At 37.5% G+C, this 14,820-nt stretch overlaps 1 protein-coding gene across 1 annotated transcript in view; it reads left to right on the top strand.

The window, feature by feature from the left end:
• LOC117297548 (DNA-directed RNA polymerase I subunit RPA1-like) overlaps positions 1 to 14,820 on the top strand; it is a 35,680-nt gene that overhangs the window by 19,285 nt on the left and 1,575 nt on the right. Inside the window, exons 19-33 of the mRNA XM_033780642.1 lie at positions 706 to 906; positions 1,700 to 1,798; positions 2,646 to 2,831; positions 3,885 to 4,075; positions 4,616 to 4,880; positions 5,837 to 5,931; positions 6,090 to 6,219; positions 7,671 to 7,720; positions 8,632 to 8,689; positions 9,607 to 9,716; positions 10,093 to 10,322; positions 10,954 to 11,087; positions 11,837 to 11,917; positions 12,747 to 12,905; positions 14,674 to 14,784. Of these exons, the coding sequence (XP_033636533.1) occupies positions 706 to 906; positions 1,700 to 1,798; positions 2,646 to 2,831; positions 3,885 to 4,075; positions 4,616 to 4,880; positions 5,837 to 5,931; positions 6,090 to 6,219; positions 7,671 to 7,720; positions 8,632 to 8,689; positions 9,607 to 9,716; positions 10,093 to 10,322; positions 10,954 to 11,087; positions 11,837 to 11,917; positions 12,747 to 12,905; positions 14,674 to 14,784 (2,100 nt within the window). The remainder of the gene's footprint in view (positions 1 to 705; positions 907 to 1,699; positions 1,799 to 2,645; positions 2,832 to 3,884; positions 4,076 to 4,615; positions 4,881 to 5,836; positions 5,932 to 6,089; positions 6,220 to 7,670; positions 7,721 to 8,631; positions 8,690 to 9,606; positions 9,717 to 10,092; positions 10,323 to 10,953; positions 11,088 to 11,836; positions 11,918 to 12,746; positions 12,906 to 14,673; positions 14,785 to 14,820) is intronic.

Below are 14,820 nucleotides of genomic sequence, written 5' to 3'. Positions count from 1 at the left end.
AAGAAGGTCTTTTTTGTTAAACTAACATAACGTTGTCTTTTATTAAGTGTTTTAAGGTCATTAGTGCCAATTTAATTCTTGTATCCTCAAGTAAATGTGTTTCTTAGAAAACTGAATGTTTCTATTTGCTCACAATTACTTAAAAGCAGTGGACACTATTGGTAATTGTCAAAGACAAACCTGTGAAAATTTGAGCTCAATCTGTCATCAAAGTTGCAAGATGATAATGACAGAAGAAAACACCCTTGTCACACGAAGTTGTGTGCATTTAGATGGTTGATTTCGAGACCTCAAGTTCTAAACAACAGGTCTCGAAATCAAATTCGTGGAAAATTACTTCTTTTTCCCAAACTATGGCACTTCAGAGGGAGCTATTTCTCACAATGTTTTATACCTCTCCCCATTACTTGTCACCAAGAAAGGTTTTATGCTAATAATTATTTTGAGTAATTACCAATAGTGTCCACTGCCTTTAAGGGCCCACTCTTGATAAATAAACTCCATTTACCAGGAGCTCAAATACCTCCGAAAGCAAGTTTCTGAGATCCACAAAAAACTGCACTAATGACCTTTTCGTCCTGAGCAGACAATAGTTGTGGGTTTTTTTCTTGCTTGAATGACCCTTTTTGCTAAACAAGAAAAATTTATAATAGTATTTGTTTCTTGATGTTAACTTTGTATTCTTCAACAATCTTTTTCGCACAGGTGAACTGTATGCAGATTTCATGTCTGTTAGGTCAGATTGAATTGGAAGGGCGTCGACCGCCCCTCATGGCAAGTGGGCGGTCCCTCCCATCCTTTCTGCCCTATGATACATCCCCGAGGGCGGGCGGATACGTGGATGGACGCTTCTTGACCGGTATACGCCCGCAGGAATACTTCTTCCATTGTATGGCCGGTCGAGAGGTAAATATTTTTTCCCATTTTTGTTTCACTCAGTGGTAAATATTGTATTGGGTGTCATCCCAGGGCCAAAGTTCATAGAGCTGCTTAAGCGGAAAGTACTGCATCGCACTCTTCTGCTTAGCAGAGATGAGCAGGATACCAGTCACATATGGCACATGTAACATTGTATTTTGCCTGGTAACCTTATTCTGGTAAGCATAATTTTGTTGTGCTCAAACAGCTTTTGAAATAGGACCCTGGTTAATCAGAAATGACAGATTGAATGGCTTCTGAATGGCACCCCCGAACAAAGATATTGACAAAATAGGGACACAGCCAACAATAGGGCTAGATAGCTCAGTTGGAAGAGATCGGCCATGTTTTTTCCGGAGGTCGCAAGTTCCATAGTTTTTTCCTAACATGACCACTGGAAAAATATTAACATTCCAAACATGTTTATTTTCTTTTAAAGAATTTCTGAAAACTGACAGAAAGGTATTTTACTTTGGAGGAAAATTTGGATTAAATAATATTTTTAGTGAAACCGTTTGTGCTTCTTTTCATTGATGTTCAATGGACCCTTCCCATGAAATATGCTAATTACATTCACACATGCGTACAGACCCTGTTGGTTGGCAAACGCGCAATCGCATCTGCGTCGGGCACCCATTATCCGTGTACAAAACAGCGCGATGTTCCCTCATTTTGCCAACCAAAACGTTAGTGCGCACGCGCTATGTGCAATTTACATATTTCATGGGAAGGGTCTATTAGAAAGCTCCCTAAGTCAGTTGTGTTTTGTTGTTTCTATTAGGGTCTTGTGGATACTGCTGTGAAGACAAGTAGGAGTGGATACCTGCAGAGATGTATTATTAAGCACATAGAGGGCCTCGTTGTGAACTATGACCTCACTGTAAGTACCATGATTTGAGAGGGGACACTATGCTGTGCATCTTTTAACCTTTGATCTCCGATAGTAACACACATTATAGGCCATAATACATGGAGGCAAAATGTCTCTATTTTTCAATGTTCCACAATTACCATTACAACACTTACTTTGTTTATTTGATTGTTGGTTAATGTTTTGATGAGGTCTTGTTGTCACCTTTTTATCAAATTTTTAAAGACAAAAACACGATGTTGAACTGTGACACAGTATACCTTTAGTTTCGTTCAAGTTTTTCTGTTACCTTTATTAACAAACCCAAAAGATTTTAGACTTCCATACAAAATATTTTTAAGGACTTTCATCCCTGTTGGCCTGTCGTGGCTAGTTTCTCCAAACTTATGTTTAAAAAAAAACTGACGTATGCCGGTTGTCTAGTTGGTAAGACACTGCTCTGGAGTCGCAAAGGTCGTAGGTTGGATTCCCACCCGAGTAACAGGCCTGTGATTTTTTTTCACTGAACTGTAGAAAGTATAATGTATATGGGTAAAAACCCAAATTATTATTTTATCTTGATGCAACTTTCCATCTATAGACCTTTATCATGAAGCAGCCATCTTGAATTTCCCCCATTGATATCAATGTAGTCAAACCGAAGCTGGAAGAACAAAATAATCTGGTTCCTATTTGCAAAACGACTAGTAGCATTCGTTATTGTTGTTCGATACAAGGTACATGACCAAGATGAAGAGCAGCATGATAGAGGTCTATTAAGACGTATGTCTTGATCCCATTACATTTGTTGTCTTTTCGTTGCCTTTATCGAACCCCAAACAAACTTTCATAGATTGGTTTTCTTGACTTGTGACAGGTGAGAGACAGTGATGGTTGCATTGTTCAGTTCTTATACGGAGGTGATGGATTGGACATCCCGAGGACACCCTTCATGAAAGAAGAGCAGCTACCTTTCCTTCTAGACAATAGCGCCAACTTACTGGGAAGAAAATGCAAAGGGGAAGACTGTGACGCGACCAAAGCTCAAAAAATACAAAAGAAGGTAATGACCATCATAAGAAATAGCCAGATTTGTAAACTTGAAAAAAAAATAGAAATTAATGGCCGTTAAAAGAAATGGTCAGATGTTTGTTTAGATTTTGTTAGAGTTTGTAAGTTTTGTAAGATTTCAAATACTTCTTTTGTGATGAGGATACTGATTTTGCTATAATAATACAGGGATACAAAACTTCAGGCCTTTATCATCTTTATTTAGACTTTTTTGTCTGCCCTGTGAAAGATGTAACTGTTTTTTTCTCAATGAATAAAATTATCCTGCTTATTATTTTTTAAATACTTGTTTTGCGGTGAGGAGACTGTGTTTAAAATCTCCTTGAAATCTACATCTCTAAAATGGTCACTGTACCATCAAACTCACTGCACCTGAACTAAGGAACAATCTTCCACACCACATCAAAAACTGCCCTGTTTACTTACCAAAGCGCGTACAGACTGTATTGTATTGTGAGCTTTATAAGGACTGTTTATTATTACTTTTAAAAATATTATTATTATTATTAATATTGGTGCTTGATATGTGGCATGGTGTACCCCCTCCTATTTTGTTTTCATTGTGGTTCTTGGCATCTAAAACCGACCTCAGGTCGACTTTGCGTCAACAACAAAAAGTCGGCAACTAACTTTTCAGGATCACACTGCGCCTGAGCTAAGATTATTTACGACCTGAGCGTAACTGCGATGATTTTAAGACAATCTGAAACAGTCGGCACTCAAAAAAATTAACAGTCGCAAGAGTAGAACAACTCCAACTTGTACGACGTGACCTGAGCATGTTTTGTCTGCATGTTGACGACAGATTGTTGCAGGCGCAAGAAAATCGTAGGTCGACCTGAAGCCGGCTTTAGGCATCCTTTAAAGGATTTTTGGAAAGGGAGTGCTCTTGTGCAAGAGGAACCTACTGAAGTATGGGAAATGTTTTACTAATTTTTTTTTTTTTTTTTTTGGGGGGTATACAAATATCGGGCATGGTACAGGCTAAATGGAAACTTCTTAAAATCACTGCATTATCATTCCTGACATTTCTGAATCCGTAAAGATCTCTAATTGGTACAAGAAGAACGGTTCCCTTCGGAGGCAAGATAGACGTTCCCCATTCCTCAGCTACTCCTCCAAGAAGATGTACGACTTGCTTGAGGAGCGAGACAGCAGAACCAAAGTAGACGAAGAACCAATCTCAGTCCGAGATGAAATGATCAAGATGTGGAGGGAAGATGATAACAAGGAGAAGTAAGTAACAGGCGGGAGACTTAAGGAAGCGTCTCAAAAGAAGGTTTAAAGTGCTGGACACGTTTGTTTATTGTCAAAGGCCAGTATTCTCACTTGTGTATCCCAACGCATGCAAAAATAACAAACCTGTGAAAATTTGGGCTCAATTCATCATCAAAGTTGCAAGAAAATAATGAAAGAAAAAACACTTTTTGCACAAGTTTGTGTGCTTTCAGATGCCTAAATAAATATTAAAAGACTTCAGGCCTGAAGCTTTTAAATGTTTGAGTGAGAAATTACCTCTTTCCCAAAAACTAGCTTTACTTCATAAGGAGCTGTTTCTCACAATGTTCTACACTTCCCATTGCTCGTTACTAAGTAAATTTGAATCCTTACAATTATTTTTGAGAATTACCAATAGTGTCTAGTGCCTTTAAGGTTTGCAGTCAATCACTTTTGGAAAGAAGTGTTGCTTCATCAAAATGGTTTTAGTCAGTCTTAACAAATTTGATACCTGCATGTTAAAGTAATATTCCTATAAATCTGGTCTTCATTTTGCAGATTTTTGAAAAATGCGTCCCCGTGTCCAGAGCCTGTGCATTGCCAGCTCCGACCAGACACCAACTTCGGTTCGATCTCAGAGAAAATTAACTCCATCATAGGGAACTACATCAACAACACGGGGGTGCAACACCTAGAAAAGTACGTGAAGAGCGAGGCAGAAGATGGTATCCCCCCTGAGAAGAAGTTTCAAGATTTGCTATATTTGAAGTATCGTCGCTCTCTGTGTGAGCCAGGAGAGGCTGTTGGACTGCTTGCTGCTCAGGTAAATGAAGTTAATCGAAAATGAGAGATAAAATAAATCTGCTACCTTGTGTGGAATTAAAGCCATTGGACCCTTTCGGTAAACAGTGTTGTCCAAGGCCCACACTTTGTGTACCACAACTTCTATATCAAATAACAAATCTGTGAAAATTTAGGCTCAATCGGTCATCGGAGTCGGGAGAAAACAACGGAAAAACCCACTCTTGTTTCCGCGCGTTTCGCCGTGTCATGACATGTGTTTCAAATAAATCCGTAATTCTCGTTAACGAGAATTTATATTGTTTTGCTGTTTTCTCAAAAAGTAAAGCATTTCATGGAATAATATTTCAAAAGAAGTCTTTCACCATTGCCTTCTGTAAACCCTGTAAGTTATTTGTAAATCTGTGAACTTTTTTTTTTTTTTCTGAACCGAAAGGGTCCAATGGCTTTAAGGGAATGAAAGAGTGGGAAATGAGGTATTGAATGACCCTATGAACTTAAAGGTACTGGACAAGGTTCTTGAAATATATATTAGCATAAAAACTTAAGTGGTATTGAGCAATGGAGAGCTGTTGATAGTATAACACATTGTGAGAATTAACTCCCTTTAAAGTAGCGTAGTTTTTCAGAAAGAGGTAATTTCTCACTCAAATATCTGAATCTGAGTAGTCTCAAGCATCTAAAGGCACAGAACTTTGTGCAACAAGTGTTTTTTTTTCTTGCAACTTCGATGACTAATGGAGCCCAAATTTACACCGATTTTTTTTTATTTGATGCATATGTTAGGATACACCTGGTGAGAATACTGGTTTGTGATAATTACCAAAGGTGTCCAGTGCCTTCAAGAGGCTTTCTATCTATGTTTTGGAAAGGCGAAAAGCACTTTTATCTATCAGTGTTATTTGTCAATGAATTACTGTGTATAACCTGTGTTGTGACCTGTTTCAAACAACTGAACTTTTGCTTATTCCGTTGTAGTCCATTGGGGAACCCTCTACTCAGATGACCCTGAACACGTTTCATTTTGCTGGTCGCGGAGAAATGAACGTCACTCTTGGAATCCCCAGATTAGTGTGAGTATAAAGCATATATTATGCTTAAGCAGGACACATTTCTGCTAAGCGAAAAAGGAGCTAGATACCAAACATAAATGTGCCGTGTCGTGGCCTAGTGGATAAGAACACAGGACTTAAGCTCTAATTATATTCTTTGATCCTATTGACTTGTTTAGAGAGATCTTAACCGTTGCCAGTACCAACATCAAGACTCCAAGGATGGATGCTCCGCTTCTGACTACGCCTCATGCCAAGAAGAGAGCGTCGAGACTCAAGAAGAAACTAACCAGGGTGGTCCTCGCTGAAGTAAGTAGTCTTGATTAATCTAAACCTGTGAGGATCCAGTTACAGAACCTCGAGATCTACAGCTACAGGATCAATAGGTCGACTCAATGATCCTTTTTTATGCTGTGATAAAAATGAGTTAATGATAATGGTTTGATTGGCTGCATACTGTGTGACAGCACTTATGTTATATTGGTGCTATATATATATGTTTTCTGATTGGATTGAATGTGCTTTCTAAAGGAGTAGGGGATCCAGTCGGAAGAGTCAATTAAACTACCCACCCACCCCTAATTACGTTTTGTAAATATTGAATGACTTCATAATATAATCTTTCCCTTGAAGAACAAAGAATGCCTCAAGTGTACCAGATATTTAAGATTAAAAGTCTCCAGCCTTCAGTTTAAGCATTGACTATTCTGAGTAGCCCCTTATACTTAGTCTTCAGACATATTTCATAGTAGAGGGTTTTTTAGGGCTTTCATTTATGGCATTATATATATGTTTTGTTATTAGCGCTATTAATTTGCCTTTTTTTGTCACGATTTATTTTGTAAACAATCATTTAATGAAGTCTTTTAAAGAAATTTGATCTATTGATTTGTAAACTAAAGACAGCAAAAAAAGTAACGCAGCTATTGGAAAAGCACCTATAATTTTAAAAGTGTTACTCGCATTCTAAAAATGAAAATACCAGGAGACTGACAGTTTAATTTTGGTGATTTTGACACCTCGTTTGTTGCAATCGGTTGAGTATTGTTGTCGCAGTAAGTGATTACAGGTGAAAAGTGCCCATTTCCTTTGTTGCAGTAACTCCTATTGACAAGAACAGCTTTTAAAAATTGCCGCTATGCAGCCCGGTTCATACTTCCAGTGAATGCGAATGCGAAGCGAATTTGACGTCACACCCTCCTTTTGCAGCGATATTCGCAAGGGAGTAGAGCAGAGTTCAACTGCTGCGAATTTTTCGTTGCAAATTTGTTGCGTCAAGATTCGCTTCGCATTCGCATTCGCAGGAAGTATGAACCGGGCTTTAGCTTCACGCTGAATCAGAGGAGAGATCAATCATGTCAATAGGAGTTACTGCAACAATGGAAATGGGCACTTTTCACCTGTAAGCACATATCGCGACAACAATACTCCACCAATTGTAACAAACAAGGTGTCGAAATCACCGCAATAAAATGTTCTGTCTTCTGGTATTTTAATTTTTAGAATACGAGTAACAATTTTGAAATTATAGGTGCTTTTCCAACAGCTGCGTTATCTTTTTTGCTGTCTTTATTACATGGTGCTATGTGAAGGAATACATGTAGGTCTCGTACCTGGAAACTTGAAGTCAGAGAGGTGGTTTTGAGGGCTTGCATTTATAATACTATTGCACTTTTTTAAGACAATGCTAGACTTATTATTTCTTTTGAGAAATCATTTAAAGACATTTGACATAATTTGTTTTTGTGATCTCTTTTCAGGTGATCGAAGACATCAGCGTGAATGAGTCGTATCTTATCATTGACGCAGTGTAAGTAAATAATGTCGTCATGTTCCCTATGTACACAGTGTTGCATGTAATTCACAAATGAAAAAAGGAACCTGACTATTTTGCCCTTGCAGCCTCAGTTTGGTTTAGGCCATGTCCGAAATTGGTGGCTACGGCTACGGCTAGACTTCCATGTCATCATGTGTTGAGGTATAGGCATCCTTAGGAACACCCTTAGCAACAGCCGCAGCCGTAGCTGTAGACGCCTACTCGGATATGGCTTTACATTGCCTTAAAGGCAGTGGACACTATTGGTAATTACTCAAAATAATTATGAGCATAACACTTTACTTGGTAACGAGTAATGGGGAGAGGTTGATGGTATAAAACATTGTGAGAAACGGCTCCCTCTGAAGTGACGTAGTTTTCGAGAAAGAAGTAATTTTTCACAAATTTGATTTTGAGACCTCAGATTTAGAATTTGAAGTCTCGAAATCAAGCATCTGAAAGCACAGAACTTCGTGTGACAAGGTGTTTTTTTCTTTCATTATTATCTCGCAACTTCAACGACTAATTGAGCTCAAAGTTTCACAGGTTTGTTATTTTATGCACAAGTTAAAATACACGAAAGTGAGAAAACTAATCTTTGACAATTACCAATAGTGTCCAGGGTCTTTAATGAGAAAACAAGATGGCCGCTTGGACACAAAGGTCAATAAGGTCAAGTGTTATTTTTTTTAGAAGTGTCATCTTCCAAGAAAGAATGTGCACTGGAAAAATTAAATTATCAAGAAACAACCAATGAACTTGACCCACCATTATGTGGAATGAAACAGTCCATTTCTGTCTCCATGATATTTACCGGGCCTTTCTTTCTAACTTTTGTTTGTTTGTGTTGAGTTTCGTTTTAATCAACTCTTGATGAGATTGTCTTTATTTTCTTTTGTTCACAGTGAGCAGTATAGGATTTTCAAGATCAGGGTGAACTTTCTGCCACACACGGAATATAAGGTATGTCTGAAAAACAACACAAGGCATAGAGGTTTTAACCCAAATCACTTTTATGTTGTATGGAGGGTAACCATTCTGAACATTTAACATTTTTAACATCAAATCTCTTAAAGACAGTGGACACTATTGGTAATTGTCAAAGACGAGTCTTCTCACTTGGTGTATCTCAACATATGCATGAAATAACAAACCTGTGAAAATTTGAGCTTGATTGGTCGTCGAAGTTGCGAGATAATAATGAAAGAAAAAAACACCTATGTCACACGAAGTTGTGTGCGTTTAGATGGTTGATTTCGAGACCTCAAGTTCTAAACATGAGGTCTCGAAATCAAATTTGTGGAAAATTACTACTTTCTCGAAAACTACGTTACTTCAGAGGGAGCCGTTTCTCACAATGTTTTATACTACCAACCTCTCCACATTACTCGTTACCAAGTAAGGTTTTATGCTAATAATTATTTTGAGTGATTACCATAGTGTCCACTGCCTTTAATCAAATCCCACTTTAAATCTAACAATGGATCTTTGAATCAAATTTCACACTCAAACCCTCCAACCCTTTATTGGTTGGTTGGTTTGTAGTTTTGCAGACCGATTGCTAAAATTTGGAAAAGCTGTGATGAAGACACATTGAGTTTCCACAATATTTTTAACAAATTGAGTTTCACGCTCAGTCATGTACACAGTTGATCCCTCCTATTGGCCATCATCTTTGATGAAGCGTGCATGCATGAAAGGCTACCATTGGTTGAGAGTCGCGCGCATTGGCAAGTACACGCATTTATTTTATCCATTGATTCACATCAAAGATGGTGGTCAACGAGGTCATGTGCAATCCATCTATATGTTGCTCTGACCTTTTCCATTTCTTTGAACAATTTCATCTCTGTAGTGTGTTTTTTTTTTTTTTTTTTTAGGATGAAATGCACATCGACCCAAGCAGCATCTTAGAATATGTCGAGAAACGTTTCTTGAAACGTCTCACAGAGAGCATCAAAAGAAAAACCAGGGGCCTGATGAAAGTCCGGTAAGTTTTTCTCTTTGTCTCTCACAATTTCCTCAAAATTACAGAAACTTTGGAGATAACAATGTGATAACCTGGAGTTCATTGAGATCCCAATTTCTTTGCTGGGGTAGCAGTTGCAGCAATGTCAAGTTTCTTAGAGTAACTATAAATATGAATAGTAAACTGCGGGTACAACCATGAGTAAAATCTCTTTTCAAGGAGTGGTGGCTTTTAAAAGGGCTGGTTTGGTTAAATTTCTAGCTGGTAACCAGTTTATGTTCAGCAAGTTTTAATCCTTAACAGCGTTACGAAACTGAGCCAATGTCCTGATTTTAAAGAGCTGCAATAATTTTGTAAAATTTTTGTTGTTATTATTTTTGTTATTATTTGATCATAGCTTGGTGGAAACAAAGAAAGCAAAAGAAGCCACAACCGAAGATGGAGAGCAGGTTACTGATAGGCCGACGGATGAACCAATCACCATGGATATTGAGGTCGACGCAGCATCAGACGACGAAGAAGGAGAGCAGGATGGAGCAGCCGGAGCCAAGTCTCGTCAACAGAGGGCCGAGGAACAAGAGTATGAGGAAGATGAGGAAGAGGATTTGGACGCTGAGCCTAACTCTGGTAAAACAAAAACAGGGCCCAATTTTATAGAGCGACTTTGGCAGACAATTTTGCTTACAAATTGTGGTGCTTAGCATGAATTGGCAGGATACCAGTCAAAAATGTAGCCTAATAATAATACAAGGTATTTATAAAGGGCTCTAACTAACAGGGGAAAGTATGACAGCATGCCACATGGTATTTTGGCTGGTAGCCTTGTAAGCATGATTTCATTATGCATAGCTACTTACCTAGCTTGAGCAGCTCTATTATTGTATTGATTGATGTTTTGACTGATTTATTGGCTCATTTTTTGATTAATATTTGATTGGTGTATTTATTGATGTATTTATTGATGTATTTTTTGATATATTTTTTGATGTATTGATTGATATATTTATTGATGTATTGATTGATGTATTGATTTATGTATTTAGTGATGTAATGATGTATTGAATGAATTATAGATTGATGTGTTGACTGGTAATTGACTGATGATTTATTGATGTATTGAATTATTGATTGATGTATCGATTGATGTATTGACTGGTGTATTGATTGAATTATTGAATGGTTGATTGATGTATTACTTGATTGATGCAGTGATCCGTTGATCCAAGGGTAACTGATATTCTTTCAATATTTTGTCAAGATGAAGAAGAAGGAGAGAGCACTGGTAGTCATGATGAAGATGACATGGTGGAAGAAAGCATCCGAGATGAGCCAAAAGTAAAGAGAAAGAAGGGCCAGAAGAATACAGCGAGTGATAAGAAACGTAGAGTCGATGTGAGTCCAAGAATTAGGTTAAGGAGAATGGAGGATAAAGTGTAGGTTTGTGAATAGCAGCTCGTACATTGTATTCACGAATCTACACTTAAGAGTCTATTCTCTGACTTAAACTTCTTCCTTTATTGGTTATGTTACACAGTTTAAATGAATTTGATTTCTCAATAGTAACAACACTAGTTAATCTATCTAATGTCGTATACGATGGTTGGTGACATTTTATGATTGTTTTACAAAATAGATTGGCAACATCATTGAGGATAACGTCAGTTTGCTCAGCTAATAATAAATTGTGTTACTAAAGTAATTTTTCTTAGCTGGAAAATGTTGTTGTAAATTGAAAGATAACATATTTTCAGCTTTGTTTTGTTGCACTTCTGGTTATCTTTCAGTTTGGAAAGACAGTAATTTTCAAGTTTAACTATTTACTTAAGCTTGTAAAGAATCTACACTCAACTGTAGATTATGTTACGAATCTACACTTAAGTGTAGATTCGTAACGAAAGTGTAGATTCGTAAAAAATAATCCCTGATCCTTTTCATATCATTTGATGTCAAATTTGTTGCATTTTTGTTGCATAAATTGCATTTTTCTCTTACATAAACTTTCTAAGAAGATTACAAATAATACTGCTATTGTATTATATTCTATTCTAGATTTGTGTTTCTCTGATATAAATTTCCTTTTGGTGGTTTTTATTGCTATGCTCATTTGCTTTTTCCCCTTTTTTTCCCAACAAATATTTCAGGATGTTCTTGAGGTCGGTCAATACTTCGTCTCCTACGATTTTGATGTTGAGAAGCAAGAATGGTGTGAGTTTGCCATCAAGGTAAGCGTTGTAAATTCTCTCCAACTTCAAACCCTCGAGAGATTTACCTTTTGTTTGTGGCGTGTCAAGGCCAAAGGACACAGCACTCGAGCTCTGGTGTTTCTGATCTGCAGGGTGTGGGTTCGAGTCCCGGAGAACGCTGTAAGACGGGCTCTTCAAAAATGAGTCGCTTGTCGCACAACCCATTTTCCAGTACAGGGTTGTTGATTTTTGTTATGTGGTTTTATGCTTCTTTAGGGCCTGTATTTTCACATTTTCTAAGAAAAAAACCTTTGTTTTTGATCGATAAAGGTGAATAAAACATGCACTTTTTGTTCATCCCCTATACATCAATGGTTGATGTTTTTATTAAACGGGCTGTTTCCCCAGTATGGGTTATTTTCAGATTGTGACATAATCTATTTTTCAAATCTTATGAACCAAACATCACACGAGTGTGTAAGATGTGTCAAAATGAAGCTTTGTGTATGGTTTTTTTCCAGCTATGTATAAAACCCAATAAGTCAATTGTCCCCCTTGTGACTCGTTTTTGCAGAGCCCATCACATATACATGTAAGCAGCGTCGTTGAAATAGGGCAGAGAAAATGTTTCTGTTTTTTTTTTTTTTTCCTGGCACACACAAAAGGGCAGGGGACCAGTCCTTTTCAGTCGCTGGTCCCCGGTGCTGGAATGCCCTACCAAGTCATATTCGGAACACCAACACACTCCAGACATTCAAGAGTAAATTAAAAACACATCTATTCTCATAATCGTCTTTTCCGTAGCACTCTTCCAGCGCTTTGAATTTTGTAAAATGCGCTTTATAAGTCTCGTTTATTATTATTTCAGCTGCCTTTAACTCGCAGTCACTTGGATATGATGTCCTTAATCCACTCTGAAGCTCAGCAAGCAGTGGTTCATGAGGCGCCTGGTATCATGCGTTGTATTATCGCTGATGGTGAAACTGATGGCCTGAAACTTCTACAGACAAGTGGAGTCAACTTACAGGTCGGTAGAAACAAATTTCAACATCACCAAAACTTCTTGTTACGGGGGAGATTTCTGGATGTGGATCTGGATGAATATTCTCAACGCTCTAATTAGAGCCAATCGAGAAGAGAAGTTGATGAAGAAATATCAGTTTTAGATGTGGGAGGAAAACCCTACTGAATTATTCAAGGGAAAACCCAAAGTAGTCGGTAGGGACTGAAAACCCTAATCCACAAAGTGCCCTGGTGGGATTTGAACCGGTGTCCCAGAGGTGGAAGGCGAGATGTGAAGACAGAGTGAATCGATTCGTTTTGCAAGGAAGTTTTTTTCTTAACCAACTGTTGGTGTATTTAATGTTTTGATCCCTTAACGCAGGATGAACCCTCGCAAAATTCTCATCCACCATTTTCAACATTTTGGGAGTTCTTTTTGTGCATTTTAACTCCCGAAATGGTAGACAGGGTGGGCGCTGCAGGGGTCAGTGCTGGGTCCGGTGGCTTTGTCTACGGCAGAGTGGGTGCTGCAGGGGGTCAATGCTGGGTCTGGTGGCTTTGTCTATCAGGAGGACCTCCCTCAACATGACCTTAATGAAATCATGCAACTCAACAGATTTAATGAGTTGTTCATCAACTCAAACAGATTTCGTAGTATGAATCGGAGTCCTAAACGAATACTACTAAATTGTCATGTCATCGAATGCTATTCAATTGTATGGTTACTTGTAATCTATTTTTCTTTTACTCATTGTCTATTTCGTTGTTCTCTTTATGTGCTAAGAGGCTTTTGCATTAATGTGCTTAACAAATGTCTTTGTTATTTTGTGAAATTTGTGCTTTCTTTGATCATAATGTGATAATTTTTACACTTTCTGTACAATCTTGTATATTTTCTCAAAGCTGTGTTACTATATACTTGCTGCTTTTAATGTTTGTCTGTTTCTTTTATAGCAACCTGATTGAGTTTTACTTTTTTTGAAATCTTTCAGGGGTGCCACCTTTTTTTTTAAAGCTGGTGGTCTATTGTGTTTATCATTGTACCATTGTATTATTTCCTATGTATGTCCAATATGTGTGTAAGGGTGTGTATCCCACCCCAATGTTCTCATACCCTTGTCCCCTTACAGAAGTAGCCCCCATCATCTTAAGAGTTCCTTATATACTCCCCCTACCATTCTTGTATTTGATTGTTGTTTTGTGCAGTATTTGTCTGCATCACTGTCGTTCAGTTAAGGTTTCTTTGCCCTACAATTTATTTGCAAAGGCCTAATGCTATTTAAAATCAATGCCTTGTATTGTGTTTATTTTGCATGATTGTATGTTGCATTTTATATAACTTTATTTTGTTTTTCTTAGTAACATGTTTGATTTTTAGTCTTTCGTCATAATTTTTCATAAAACTGTTTGATATCAATATTTTTTAATGCTCAATTTGTTTATACTAGGCTGAATCAATCAAATTTGTTATTAACCTAAAGTTACAACTGACCTGCTTACTGCTACTTAATGTTAGTTTTTCCTTACTCCATACATAATGTAGTTACATGTATTTGTTAATATTTTTCATAAAAGTATGGAAATTAATATTTATTTGAATGGGAGACTTTGGATCGCTAGGTGGCAGCAGACTTACCAGGTAAATTTTCATTGTTTACGTAGTTCTGAGCATACACATATGAACAAGAACAATGGATTTTACCTGGTAAGTCTGCTGCCACCAAGCGTCCCTTAAGTCCCCTATTCAATTGAAACCAGCACTAACAATCCTGCTCTTGTTTTGTCCTGTTTAGGAGCTGTGTCAATATGATAAGATAATTGATATTCAACGATTATACACCAACAATATCCATGCAATGGCCAACATGTATGGGATAGAAGCCGCTTGTAGGGTTATCATCAAGGTAAGGACTACATGGAAGTATTAAGGTTGAGAAAAA

Source organism: Asterias rubens, chromosome 12, assembly GCF_902459465.1.
Source record: "Asterias rubens chromosome 12, eAstRub1.3, whole genome shotgun sequence".
Lineage (NCBI taxonomy): Eukaryota > Metazoa > Echinodermata > Asteroidea > Forcipulatida > Asteriidae > Asterias > Asterias rubens.
This window is presented reverse-complemented; position numbering and strand designations above follow the sequence as displayed.